Below are 12926 nucleotides of genomic sequence, written 5' to 3'. Positions count from 1 at the left end.
AGGAGCATGATTCTGGAGAAGACGCTTGGCTATCCCAGGACTGTTACATCAGCCTCTCTGTGAGCCTGTGGGGAGAGAGAGGACTCCCCCACCCCCCGCACCCTCAACCCGTCTGAGGCCTGAAACTCCCCAAGTCTCCTCATCTGAACAAACTTAGGGTTCTGGGTGGAGAACAGTGCTCTCCATGGATGTCTTTGGGGGCCAGGAACTTGCACTTCAAAAGACTCTGTCTAAAGAACTGCATGGCTAAGTGGTTTCAGTCGTGTCCAACTCTGTGCAACCCTATGGACCATAGCTCGCCAGGCTCCTCTGTCCATGGGATTCTCCAGGCAAGAATATGGGAATGGGTTGCCATTTCCTTCTCCAGGGTATCTTCCCCACCCAGGAATCTATCCTGCGTCTCTGTCTACCGCATTGGCAGGTGAGTTCTTGACCACTGGCACTATCTGGGAAGCCCAAAAGCAGAAAAGAAAAGATCCTGACTTCTGAGAGTGTTAAAGGGTGGATCAGATAACAATACTGGGACGCAGAAGTAAGGCCTGATGGGGGTGCCCAGATGAGACACCTGTGTGTGCAGCCTGCCCCCCTCCCCTGCATGTGACCCTGGACTGCGCAGGGAGACCCCATCCCCGAGGCTGCACAGCGAACTCAGCAAAGGAAAGTTCACAAAAGGAAATACTAACACTGTGTACAAACCTAAGAATGTTTGTTTGCTGCTGCTGCTGCTAAGTCGCTCCAGCCGCGTCCAACTCTGTGCGACCCCAGAGATGGCAGCCCACCAGGCTCCTCCATCCCTGGGATTCTCCGGGCAAGAACATGGGAGTGGGTTACCATTTCCTTCTCCAATGCATGAAAGTGAAAAGTGAAAGTGAAGTCGCTCAGTCATGTCCGACTCTTAGTGACCTCATGGACTGCAGCCTACCAGGCTCCTCTGTCCATGGGATTTTCCAGGCAAGAGTACTGGAGTGGGTTGCCATTGCCTTCTCCAAGAATGTTTGTTTAATTCATTTTTATTTCTGAAAATATAAATTCAAAGAAAATGTCTTATTAGAGATAAAAAGATCCATAAAACAATTCAGTCAAGTATATATATTTGAATAAAATTTGAGGGTAAAAATTTTTATGGCATTAACCAAAGTTTTACATATGATAGATACATCACAATGCAATAGATCTACTTTGAGAAATTTATCTTAAATAACTGAATAAATGTTCAAAGATATATGTAAGAGGTGTTCAAAACATTGTTATATGTAATAGAAAAAATGTAGGTATAATTTATATAGCACCAGATATTGATAAGGAATTTGCAGTTTATTAAATTGTATAACACTCTATGTATATTAAATTGGTCATGGGCCCATATTTATTGACATGGAAAGAGTTACATTATTATTACGTGACTAAAGCAGTGTCATATAGATACTAAAGGTCAGAGCAGGGAGTAATGGACATTACAAAACAAGAGTATTAGGTAAAGGCAAAAATGATACTTTGAAAACTATACCTGTATAGGTCATTTAATATTTTAAAAAGGTGTTAATTAAGGAGTGGTAAATAATTTTTTTTACTTATCCTTATCTTTTACAGTTACTTTTAATCCCCTGATGATAAATATCTTCTGGAAATTAGGACTCAGAAAATTTTGCAAACCTCACCATTTCACCCAAAGAGCTGAAGTTGCTCCTTATCTGGGAAAAGTGCATCACGTGTGTACACACCACCCATCAGAGAATCCATTTCTGTGGTTTGATGGAGCTCAGACACAATTCAACACAAGAACCTCTTCACACTTGCAGAGTAAAATGTCACTCCTAATCAACTGAGAAGATTCTATTTTCCTCTTAGAATTTCACATCCTGTCCAGCGTTCAATGCGTGGTAGAATCTTGATTCTTTGATTGGATAGGGAAAGCTTTTCCTTTAAAGAGTTAAAAATAATGTCAATGAAGAAAACTCATAGTGATATAATTTCCTGGTATTTGAGTGTTTTGTCACCAATTTCTGTGCCAGGTCCCATGTTCAGCTGTCTGGCAGTTCTTATGATATATGAAAATGCTTCCATTTTTATAGGAATATTCTGGCAAAAAATCTACCACTTCCATGAATTATTAGTCCTTTTCTGCTAATTATTTTGAAAGAAGCAGAGGTGCAGGTCCAAGTTCAAGCGGCTGTTAACGGCTGGGACATACTTGGTGTAGGACCGTTCAATTAGGAAAAAAATTGGTGCCTTGTTTGACCACCAGTTTTCTAATTGCATTTTGAAACTTATAGGAAAAACCAAGTTACATTTTTTGTATTAGAGATCGAGCAAGAAGTTGATTTTAAATGATTGACCAAAGTAATCAGTGAGGAAACATAACAGAGTAACTAATCTAAAACATAAAGATAGAAATTTTTACACTTTTGAATAACATTTATGAAAAAATGAAATGACAGACTGAATGGGAGCTGTGGAAAACCTCCTAGTGTTGTAAAGACCCCAGGGTAATTTGTTTAAAAAAAAAAATACAGACCAGAGGCAGGGCTGGGAGAACTCAGCTGTCTGGTTTCAAGTAGCAGGCAAAGTCCTTCAGTTTTCAACCAATACTGCAGAAAAATCAGACAAAATAAAGAACAACCAGCCCTACTCCACGTGTCTGGGGTATGAGTCTCAGTATTTTTGTGTGGACCGAACTCCTGTGGGGCATGCTGCGTGTCTAACAAAATTCCCGCAGGAGTAGCTCACTGGTCCCGCTGATGGAGGAGGGCTGGATGCTGCAGAACGCCTGCTGTAGACACTTCATACTTCTCAAGTTAATAACCACACACACAAAACTTTACGGAGCTAAAAATAAAACATTTGGAATCTCACATTATAGCCAGATTGTGGCAAGAGACAAATGATAGGAAGGACAAAAAGGAGAAGAAAAGGAAGAAGGAAGGAGAGACAGGACAGAACCCCATGCAGGACAGAGCAGTAAGGGAGGCAGTTAAATACGGTGCTGGATCTGGGGTCTGCCCCCCTCAGCTGATCACCTGAAAGCAGGGAGTTAATAGTAGTACTGACCTCATGGATTAAATGAACTAATATGTATGAAGTCGCCACCTAATGAGGTGTGAGTGTAACCTGTTGGGCTTTTAAAAATTGAGTTATACTTGATTTACAATGTTGTGTTAGTTTCAAGTGCACAGGAAAGTGATTCAGTTATAGGTACATACACAGATACCCTTTCAGATTCTTTTCTCTTACAGGTTATTACAGAATATTGAGCAGAGTTCCCTGTGCTATATAGCAGGTCCTTGCTGGTTATCTATTCTACATACTGTAGTGTGTATATGTTCATCTCAAACTCCTAATGTATCCCTCCCCCCTCACCTTTCCCCTTTGGTAACCAGTTTTTACAAGTGAAGAACCGCAATGCATTATTTCTAACTAATTCATCTAAAATTGGATAGAAACACCCCCTCTTGTGAACTGTATCCATATCTCTGCTGTATTTTCCTTTCCTGTTGTTTTTGCTGTCCTTTGCTTTCACCTGAAGATGGTAACGTGTTCTAGACTGCTTCATATTATAAATCTCATTTTTTAAAGTGTTGAATCAAGGCAGTCTGCCAGCGACTTTGTTTTCCCTACTTTTCTCTCCGTGTTGGACTTTTCTGGCATAGGAGAATAATATTACTTTACCATGTAAAACATGGGGAATGGCTTTAAAAGAATTCCCTAGCAACTGAATAATGGGCTGTCAAAAATATGCTTGGTGCCAAAGGATCTGGACACGTCTGTTCCATTTATTGTGTGTTTCTCATTCCCTCGTGACTAAGTGCTCACAAAAGACACAAAAGCCCAAACCTCTGGAGTATGTGGTGTTTGAGGGTAGAAACCATATTTTCATATATTCAGTCCCATACCTAACATATTAAGGTGCTTAGTAGGGGATCAACAGCAGACAATGATGAGTGTCTACAGTATGTAGGATGCTCAAATTACTAATTAAGTTGACTTCTAGTAATGAAGAGAAGTGTGTTCCTCCATCTCCACTGTGCTTGGTTGAGTGGGTTAATAATGTTTATTTTAAGGAGCACTAGAAGTCTTGCCCCCGGAACTTTTACCCTTTTGAATAAGTTTATTTCTCTCAGAAATATGAAACTTATTTCTTACTTAAATTTCCATGTTTTAAAAGCCTGATAGTACAATAGAGCAAAGTCACTTATTTTTATTTTACTTTGATAATAAATTGAGTCTATTTTTAAAAAATCAATATAGGAATGCACTGAGACTATCTAGGGGGAAAAATGGAAATGTGGAAAAATTTAAAAGGTGGCTTGTTTCTCAATGAGAGCAAGGGACGTCAAGGAGAATAGCATCTGAATGCCTCCCCACCCCAGCTCCCACTGCGACCCTCCCCACTGGGTCCAGCACAGACTGTCTGCTTCTCACTTGGCACAAGGTTCTTCATCTCTCCCACCTGAGTCTCAGCCGGGCTGTTGCCAGGTGCCCTGGAATTCAGTGTGGTTTCTGATTCAGGTTATAATTTTTGACCAGTGTCTTAATGGCTAGCATCTCAAGGGCAGGATAACTGTCGTCCAAGAATTCCTGAGCCGGGAATCTCCGCTGTCTAGCATGTGACTCACAGGACATATGACCTTCTTAGGGGGCCCACTCGCCCAGGCCAGGGGCCATGAGAAATTCCTGGACTGCTTAACGAAAATTCCACGGCTTTCCTCCTACTCAGCAAAGTCTGTTGGAATTCAGTTGGGCAAGAGTAACTTCATCTGAGGAGATAAATCTGAATCTGCTTTAAATTTGTGTGTTGATGAGGTGTGTATAGTTCAGATCCCAAATTTACCCTGTGTCACTTATAGCAGTTATTGAAAATGCTCCATTGTAACGAAGTAGTATGAACTCAAGTCCTTTAATGAGATACCACATTCATGCCCGCTTAGACTAGCTTGGAAACCATCCTGTCTAATGCCCGTGAGGCACTGAGTGGCCACCTGAGAATGAAGTGCTGGGGGCAGAGTTCTCTGGAAAGAAACCTAAGTGCCCTCTTGGTTTATTTTGACTTGAGGAAAAGAAGCAGTGTAACCTCTTAGCTGCCTCTGGAGACCCAGTGCTGAACATACCACTTCCTATTTGCAAGACCAAATTGTGTGGAAAGGTGGTGATTATCTTCTGTGATTATTAAAGCAACTAGTACATGACACAGCTCATGGATTTAGGTCTGGGAGGCGAGCAGAGGTGATAACTTGAACAGTTACTGAAGTCAAGTTATTGTTGCCCCTGACAATGCATTGGGAAAATGTGAAAGTGTGGCTGAGCAGAACCCTTGTTCTTCAGCTGCTAATTTGTGTCTGATTCTTTGTGACCCTGTGGACTGCAACACGCCGGGCGTCCCTGTCCTTCACCACCTCCCAGAGTGTGCTCAAACTCATGTCCATTGAGTCAGTGATGCCATCCAACTATCTCATCCTCTGTCATCCCCTTCTCCTTCTGCCCTCAATCTTTCCCAGCATCAAGATATTTTCCAATGAGTTGGCTCTTTGCATCAGGTGGCCATAGTGCTGGAGATTCAGCTTCAGCATCAGTCCTTCCAAAGTATATTCAGGGTTGATTTCCTTTAGCAGAACGCCGAACTCTTATAAATGCAGACTTCTTATTAACATGGTCTTTGATTAAAATGAGCATTTTTCTTTATACAAAGTACTCAGAAAATAGTCACGCTTATAGTGTAAGGAGAAACATGGAAAAATAACAGAAAATCATTTTTATACCCAGCTTTTCTTTTGGGGACTTGAATACCCTTCAGATCATGTCATTGGAAATAGCACTTTTGCATTCAGGAGACTTCTGATTAAAATGTCTAGCTTTAAAAATAAACGTAAATCCCATGCTTCAGTGTTGAGGAGATAAAGGCATGATGGCCAGTGAATTGGAACATCAGAGTGTCCTCCAGCTTTCCAAATGCCACATGAAGGTAAAAGTTGAATTTTGGGGAGTACAGCTTATAATGTGCTACTATTTCATTATTTTTAACAGGAGAGTGTTACTCATTTTTCTGCTCAGGACATATGTAGACTTTGAGAGGATGATTAATGGGAGAGTTCTCCACAGCCATGTCAGCAGTGGAAGGGGTAGGTGTTGACCATGGCAAAGGGTGCTCACCCAGACTGGTCTCTGAGAGGGAAGACAGTCACCCCACTCACATGTATCAATACAAGCAAATCTCTATCAGACTGTGTAAACCTGGGCAGAACTGAGTCTTTGATATGCATTAATTGTGTCCCTTCCTCCCATTGCAGGCTCAACCTGGGAGAAGACTTTCCGACAAATCGGCTTCGAAAGGTGAGCTGGGCTCGGTTACTCATGACCTGTTTTATTCCAGCAGTTCACTGATTCTCCATTGGTGGTCTCACCACCACTACTTCAGTGACTGTGCCCTTGAGTAAGTTGTCGTTTTTGAGCCTCGGTTTCCTTGTAAAGTAAACCTTTGATTTATACCATCCTTGCCTGCACACAGATTGAAACTGATGATTAAATGGGGCAATTTATGTGAAAATGCTTCTTCTACTGTGAACCAGTGTGAAAGATAAGTTGTAGAATTAGGGCATTGCAGAGAAGAGAGTTGACTCTCTTATTGCTTCCTGATGTCACATGTTATATTCAGTTCTATAGGTTTAGTGCAGAGAAATTTATATTGATATTGATATCTTCCTGATTATTAAAATTACCTGATCTTATCTGCTCCAAGTGAAAGGCTGAGATCATGTCACTCTTAGCTAAAAGCATTTCTGCACCAGCATGTCCTGAAAAGAAAAAAATTGACTCATGATAACATCAGGAAATGTGCAGGTAGGCTCAGTATAGCCCTAATGACACCATACAATTTAACATCTCACAGTGAACTTGCAGCATCGGAGCAGCTATTGAGACAGAAAAGTAATTAAAATTTTTTTTACTGTGAAAGTAGATTTTCACTAATTCTTTTCAGCATAATAGCATTTTTGCTTTCAGAAGACTTCTGAATAAAATGTTTAGCTTAAAAAATAAATGTAAATCCTGTGCCTTGAGGAGGTAAAGCCATGGTGTCCAGCGATTAGAATGTCAACGGCCCTCTAGCTTTCCAAACACCACATGAAGAGTTGAATTTTGGAGAGTACAGCTTACAGTGTGCTACTATTTCATTACATTTAGCAGGAGAGTATTACTCATTTTTCAAACTGTGTCTTTATGTGTATCAATCAAGCTGATGGAGTGCCTAGAGTGTATGAAAAGAATAATAGAATAGCTTAAAATGCATCATTTCTCCAGTAGTGAGTAAGAACAGATACCTCATCACCAGGCTGACTGTGATGGCATTTCTGGTATCATTTGTGATTGACTCAAAAGTCTGTTTATTTCTCTGCGTGCTCGTCCATGCCATCAGCACCGTCACTATCGATTTCTCATTAAGTTCTCGTGGTTGGTCCTTGAGGTTATTGGATAATGGTTTGGGGTGGGCAGATCTGGTGGACCAGCTTTCAGGTTGAAAATCACATGCAGCTTAGTGTGTGTGAGACCTTCCCCAAAGCATCTTTCTCTTGATTCTCCTTTTGTGTATCGACAAATGTCAAACATAACCAAAGAAGCTGTTGTTTTAGTCTCTAAGTCGTGTCTGACTCTTTGCGACCCCATGGACCATAGCCTGCCAGAATCCTCTGTCCATGGGATTTCCCAGGAAAGAATGTTGGAGTGGGTAGCCATTCCCTTCTTCAGGGGATCTTCTTGAACCAGGGATCGAACCCACGTCTCTTGCATTGGCAGGCGGGTACCACTGGGCCACCAGGGAAGCCCGCTTGTTTGTTTACTGTATCCCTAAACCAAGGTTTATTGTAAATTTACAGAAGTCTTTCAAGACCCAAAGTCTTGTCAAAGGAGAGAAGATAGCAAATTGAACATCAGTTATTTTTCTCCTGGCTTCAGGAAGACATTACTATAGTTGCTTTGTCCGTTTTTAGGGTTGGATGGGACTGAAACTGTAAAAAGAACCTCAGATACGGTGTCATCATTCCTACCTAAGTCAGTGTATGTGTGTGAAAAAATGGATGTTCTCTTGCAGAATCATGATGCCACACTGGTACCGAATACAAGTACCAGCCAGTTCTTAGCACCATCTAATACCAATCAGCGCATACACTTACTGATCATCTCAAAAGTGTCGTCTAACAGACACTGGTTGAATTAGTATGTTCCTAAAGCCCACACTTACCATTAAATTTTTTTTCAACTTTAAAAAGTAAAAAAAAAAAAAACTTCTGAGTTATAATTTACATACAACATTATATTAGCTTTAGGTGCATGATGTATTGATTTGATATTTGTATATGTCGTGAAATGGTCACCACTGTGTGACCAGTTTCCACTGTCACCACCGATTCTGTTCTGTTGCCGCATCTCCACCTCTGTATTGAGATCGTGTCCCCAAGTCTTTCCTACCTTCATTGGGTTTCTCTTCCTGTCACTAGCTTCTGAGGAAACCAGCCCCTCTGTCTTGCAGCACCGCTGTCTTGTCCAGAGTGTCTGTGGCTTTGTTTACCTTGTCAGTCCACCCTCTGATTCACATAGACTCAGATCGCTCTTCTTTGGCCTCTGGGGACAGCTTCATGGTGACTTCATGTCCTTTGTCGATGGCTGCCTGGTCTTTTCTCATTTCTGTCCTTCTAGCACAGCAGGAGGGACCAAGAACATCCAGGATTTTGGACCTGGCATCCACCATCTGTCCTGAGGGTGGACATCTGGGCATTTTCCAGCCTTTGGCTCTTGTAATGAACAACCTTGTGCACATCTGTATTTTTGCCAGGTATTCTAGGGATAGATTCCTGAGTACAATCAAAGAGTAAATTTTTGTGGAATTTTGATGGACATTGCCAAGTTCCCCTAAAATTTTGGCAGCAGTTTCGGCAGTTATTTCCCCAGAGCCTCACCAACATAACGTGCTGTCACACTTGAGGTTTTTTGCCAGCCTGATTGGTGAGAAATGGTAACTTGGTGTCCTTCTAATCTGCATTAATCCTGAGTCATTTTTCCATACAGTGGAGCTCAGGCTGAGGTTCTTTGCCATCTCCTGAGTGGAACTCTAAGAGCAAGAGCTGCTTCTAAGATAGTTAAGGATTCATTGATCTGCAGGATTCGGCAATTGAAACATTTTCTTTCTAGTTTGTATGACCTTAACCTTTTGCCTACTTGAATAATGATGTAATGAAAACAATTGCCATGTACCAAGGAAGGTGTCACATCATTTTCAGTCTGTGCAGCAACCCCACAGACCAAGGATTCGCAAACTTGTTTCTAAAGAGGGAGAGGCCACATTTCAGGTTCCATAGGCCATACAGTTTCTGTGGTAGCAGAAGGCAATGAGCATGCTTTGTTTCAACAAAACTTTGTTCAGAAAAACAGGAAGCTGGCAGGACTGGCTGCTGGCCAGACTTTGTGACCCCATCTCACAGGTAAAGAAACCTAAAGAAAACCAAACAGCTACCCAGAGAGTTGTAGCCACACACATTGACCTGCATACAAGAGAAGGTCTGCCTGGCTTTCTACATGCAGCCACACTGAATGCTTGAATTATAGCTTTTTTTGGTTTTGTGTTGTTTATATTTCCTATCCCTGTAGCTCTGGGAACATTGTCTTTAGTCTCAAGTCTTATCGACTGTTCTCATTTTATGAATATTTTAAAGAAGGTCAGGGAGTAAAATTCGCATATCGTAATGCCTCTCTAAATGGGTATGCCTCTGAAAAGATGTATACATTAAAATATTATTAAGGGAGGTATTGAGTGAAAGCTGTAGTTTTGAACTGTAGGCTAAGTTTGGTGAACATCCCCAGTTTTAGATGTTATCTTAAAACATCACCCTTTGTTTTCTCATGTGGTCACATGTTTTCTCCTGTAAGGGCAGGAGTTGTCTCTGCCTTGCATCAAGTGTCTTGAAATACAGAATAGATATTGATAGATGGGGTTATTGTGCAAAGACCATGTCACGCAGTGCTGTTAAACATGGCCTTGCTTGATTTCCTCTCAAGTTTAACACCATCTTTCTCTTCAAGGGAATTCCAATTATATCCTAAATGAAGCTGTCTGGCCCTTTAGAGCCATTGTGAGCAATATTGATCCTTTTAGTGCTGTGTCCTTTGAAGTTTGACCATCAGTCTGCTTGCTAACAGAGTATTTCAAAGTGGTCACGTCTAAAAAAAAAAAAAAGTGACTGAGTCAGCCAAACCTCAAAGCTTTCTCCAAGCTTTTTTGTCCTCTGCTGTACATTCTGTGATGGGGAGGAAGGAGGGGACCTAAGGAATGAGCCTGCCCTTGTAGTAATATTGCCATGAGATATGTCCTGGTGAGCAAACTATAAGATCAGATAGAGGGAGACACGTGAGGACCTGATTCTGTGGCAGCAGCATCCAGGAGCTTAGCAGATGTCTGTAAACTGTGTTTCATTGGTTTCCCCCTTTCCTGCTTGTGGTTCCTTCAGGACATGGCAGCTGCTGGTACCCAACAACCCCACCTCCTCCCAAACCTCCCCAGCTCCACAGCCACCACCCTCAGGCTCCCTCCTCTGTCTTCCAACACCTCCTGTCATGAAGCCACCAAGTGTGTTCATGATCTTGCATGGACTTACTGTGTGTCATTCTAGACCCTTGCTGCTGAGATGTCCATCTTGTCATTTTACACATGCTAGTGCCAGCCCAAGGGTTGTCCAGTGATAGGCATTTAATAAATGTTTCAGAAACAAGCATTTTATGAGAGCACTAATCCCATTCACTAGGTCTCCACAGTCATGAGCTGATCACTTCCCAAAGACCCTCATATTTTAATACGTCTCATTGGGGGGTTAGAATTTCAGTAGGTGAATTTTGAGAGAACAAAAACATTCAGTCCATAACATGTGTCACTAACTCCCATACAATTGAAGAAAAGTTAGATCTTATGTTTGAGACTTTTATATCCTGTGATATCATATAATCCATTCCATTGGACTTTACTCATGCAGCTGATCAGTTTTGCCATTTTCTTTGATTGGCTGAAATACCTTGGTTATACTCGAAATGGAAAGTAAAAGCTATGATTAATATATGCACACATGTGTGTGCATCTGTGTGTGCATGAGTATATATGTGTGTGTATTGTGTGTGTGTGTATAATAAAAGTAGATGATATCCATTTCTTAGGCTTTTGAGAGCTTTACCTAAGACTTTGACTTCCAGCTTGGAAAGGAACTTTTTTTTAATTCAAGCACAATGACATCATTTAGTAAGTATTTGGTGAACAAGATCTATTTTTCTTCTAGAAAAAAAAAAGATGTAATCCTTCCTCCTTTTTCCTTCAGAATATGTCTGGAAAGAAAGATTTTCTGATTTGTAATCTCCAACTTCACTAAGTCAGGTCCCTAGGACTTAATATAAACAGTCTCTGAATGAATGAGTGATAAAGATCAGGTCCTATGGAGAATGGTGCATTCATGAACTGAAATCCCAAATTCCCAGGTGGTAAGCTTGGCACCTTGTTCTGTACAAAATGTGAGGTACCAAGCCAGAACGTTTTATATTTCATTAATGACATGAGCAAATGAACTGTGTAATAGATCTCTGAAAGCTTTTTCTAACCTTGGTGCAGACAGCACTGTGAATAATAGGAAGTTCACGCTGTTTGATACGGAGGTAAAATCTGGATGTTGAGTCTGTAGAATGGAATGTTTTGGGGAATCATGCTAGCAGATACTCCCAAGCCTTGGTTCAGATTTCTCATTTGCTCTGCATCGTGAGATCCTGAAATTAGCTCTTTTATAGCTGTAACTGCAGTGAAATGTATTTCCCTCAGCCCAGCCAGTTAAACACCTCAGCTCACAACCGAGCATCATAGCTTTCATGAAGCGACAGTTTGTATGAGGCAGATTTCAGAGGAGCTGTGTGGGTTTTCTGTCAGAATCCTCAGAAACCTATCACCCATGAAGAACAAAGTGGAAACAGTTCCTCCTGGCTCTTCTTTTTTCCCCCAACTTATCTCTACTTGCTCACAGCCACATAGACTTCTAAAGGTACACGAAATCTTGGAAGTAGCAAACGTGACAGTGTCGCACACCTTCCAGAGTCTAGTGGTTTCATTCACTCAGTGATGTGTAAATGAGGATTCAGAGGACTAAGTGACTTCTTCATGCAGGACCAGGTGGCATTAAGTTTTTCAGCTTGTGAAGCCTGTGCCTCGTCCCTAAGCTTTGCAGACCTCTGAAGGTCTTATCAAACAGGAGCACTCATGTCACCTCAGTTGATCACGTCCCTTGGCACCAAGGGGGCTCGGGAAGCTGTCGTCAGGCAGGACCCTACTCATCCCAGGCCGGTGTATTAATCCCTTATTCCCGCCCTCCCCGGACCATCATGTACCCTCTGCCTCACCCATGACGGACTCCCTCCTGCCTCTGAGAGGCTCTGATGTCCAAGTCCCCCCTTCCACACCCTTCCTGTGGTCACTACTGAGGTTGATGCCCACCTCACTCTTCCTGGGGATGGAGAAGTGACCTGGGGTCCTGTCATCCAGAGAGCAAGTGAAAACGCTGGTCAGTGAGCAAGCCAGCAGCCCAGGGATTGTAGTCACCAGGTGGGAACAGGCAGAGCAGCCTGGGGGACCCTCACATGGCCGTCCTGACCCGCCTGCCCCACACGAGGGAAGGTGGTCTCACCCGGTCCTCGCGGGCAGCGGGTAGATTTGAAATGTCCACTCTCTGCTCTGACCGGTGAGATATACTGACTGAGGAATCCCGGCAGGTCACTGCTTCCATCCTGGAGTGAGTGTGCTTCTGTGTACGTGCTGGTGTCTCCCTTTGGGACGCTGCTGGACGTGTGCTGTGCTGTGGGGCAGCAGGGCCCAGTCCTCAGGCATCTGGGTGCAGCACTGGTTTTGCCCTGAGAGCAGTAGA

General features: G+C 42.4%; 1 protein-coding gene across 1 annotated transcript in view; it reads left to right on the top strand.

Annotated features, from left to right (window-relative positions):
- Positions 1–12926, top strand: part of PIEZO2 (piezo type mechanosensitive ion channel component 2) — a 251957-nt gene that overhangs the window by 110625 nt on the left and 128406 nt on the right. The window contains exon 4 of the mRNA XM_052660420.1: positions 6282–6324. Coding sequence (XP_052516380.1) covers positions 6282–6324 — 43 coding nt within the window. The remainder of the gene's footprint in view (positions 1–6281; positions 6325–12926) is intronic.

The sequence above is a fragment of the Budorcas taxicolor genome, chromosome 22, assembly GCF_023091745.1.
Source record: "Budorcas taxicolor isolate Tak-1 chromosome 22, Takin1.1, whole genome shotgun sequence".
Classification (NCBI taxonomy): Eukaryota; Metazoa; Chordata; class Mammalia; order Artiodactyla; family Bovidae; genus Budorcas; species Budorcas taxicolor.
Note: the sequence above shows the minus strand (reverse complement) of the source record. Positions and strands in the feature narration are given on the sequence as shown.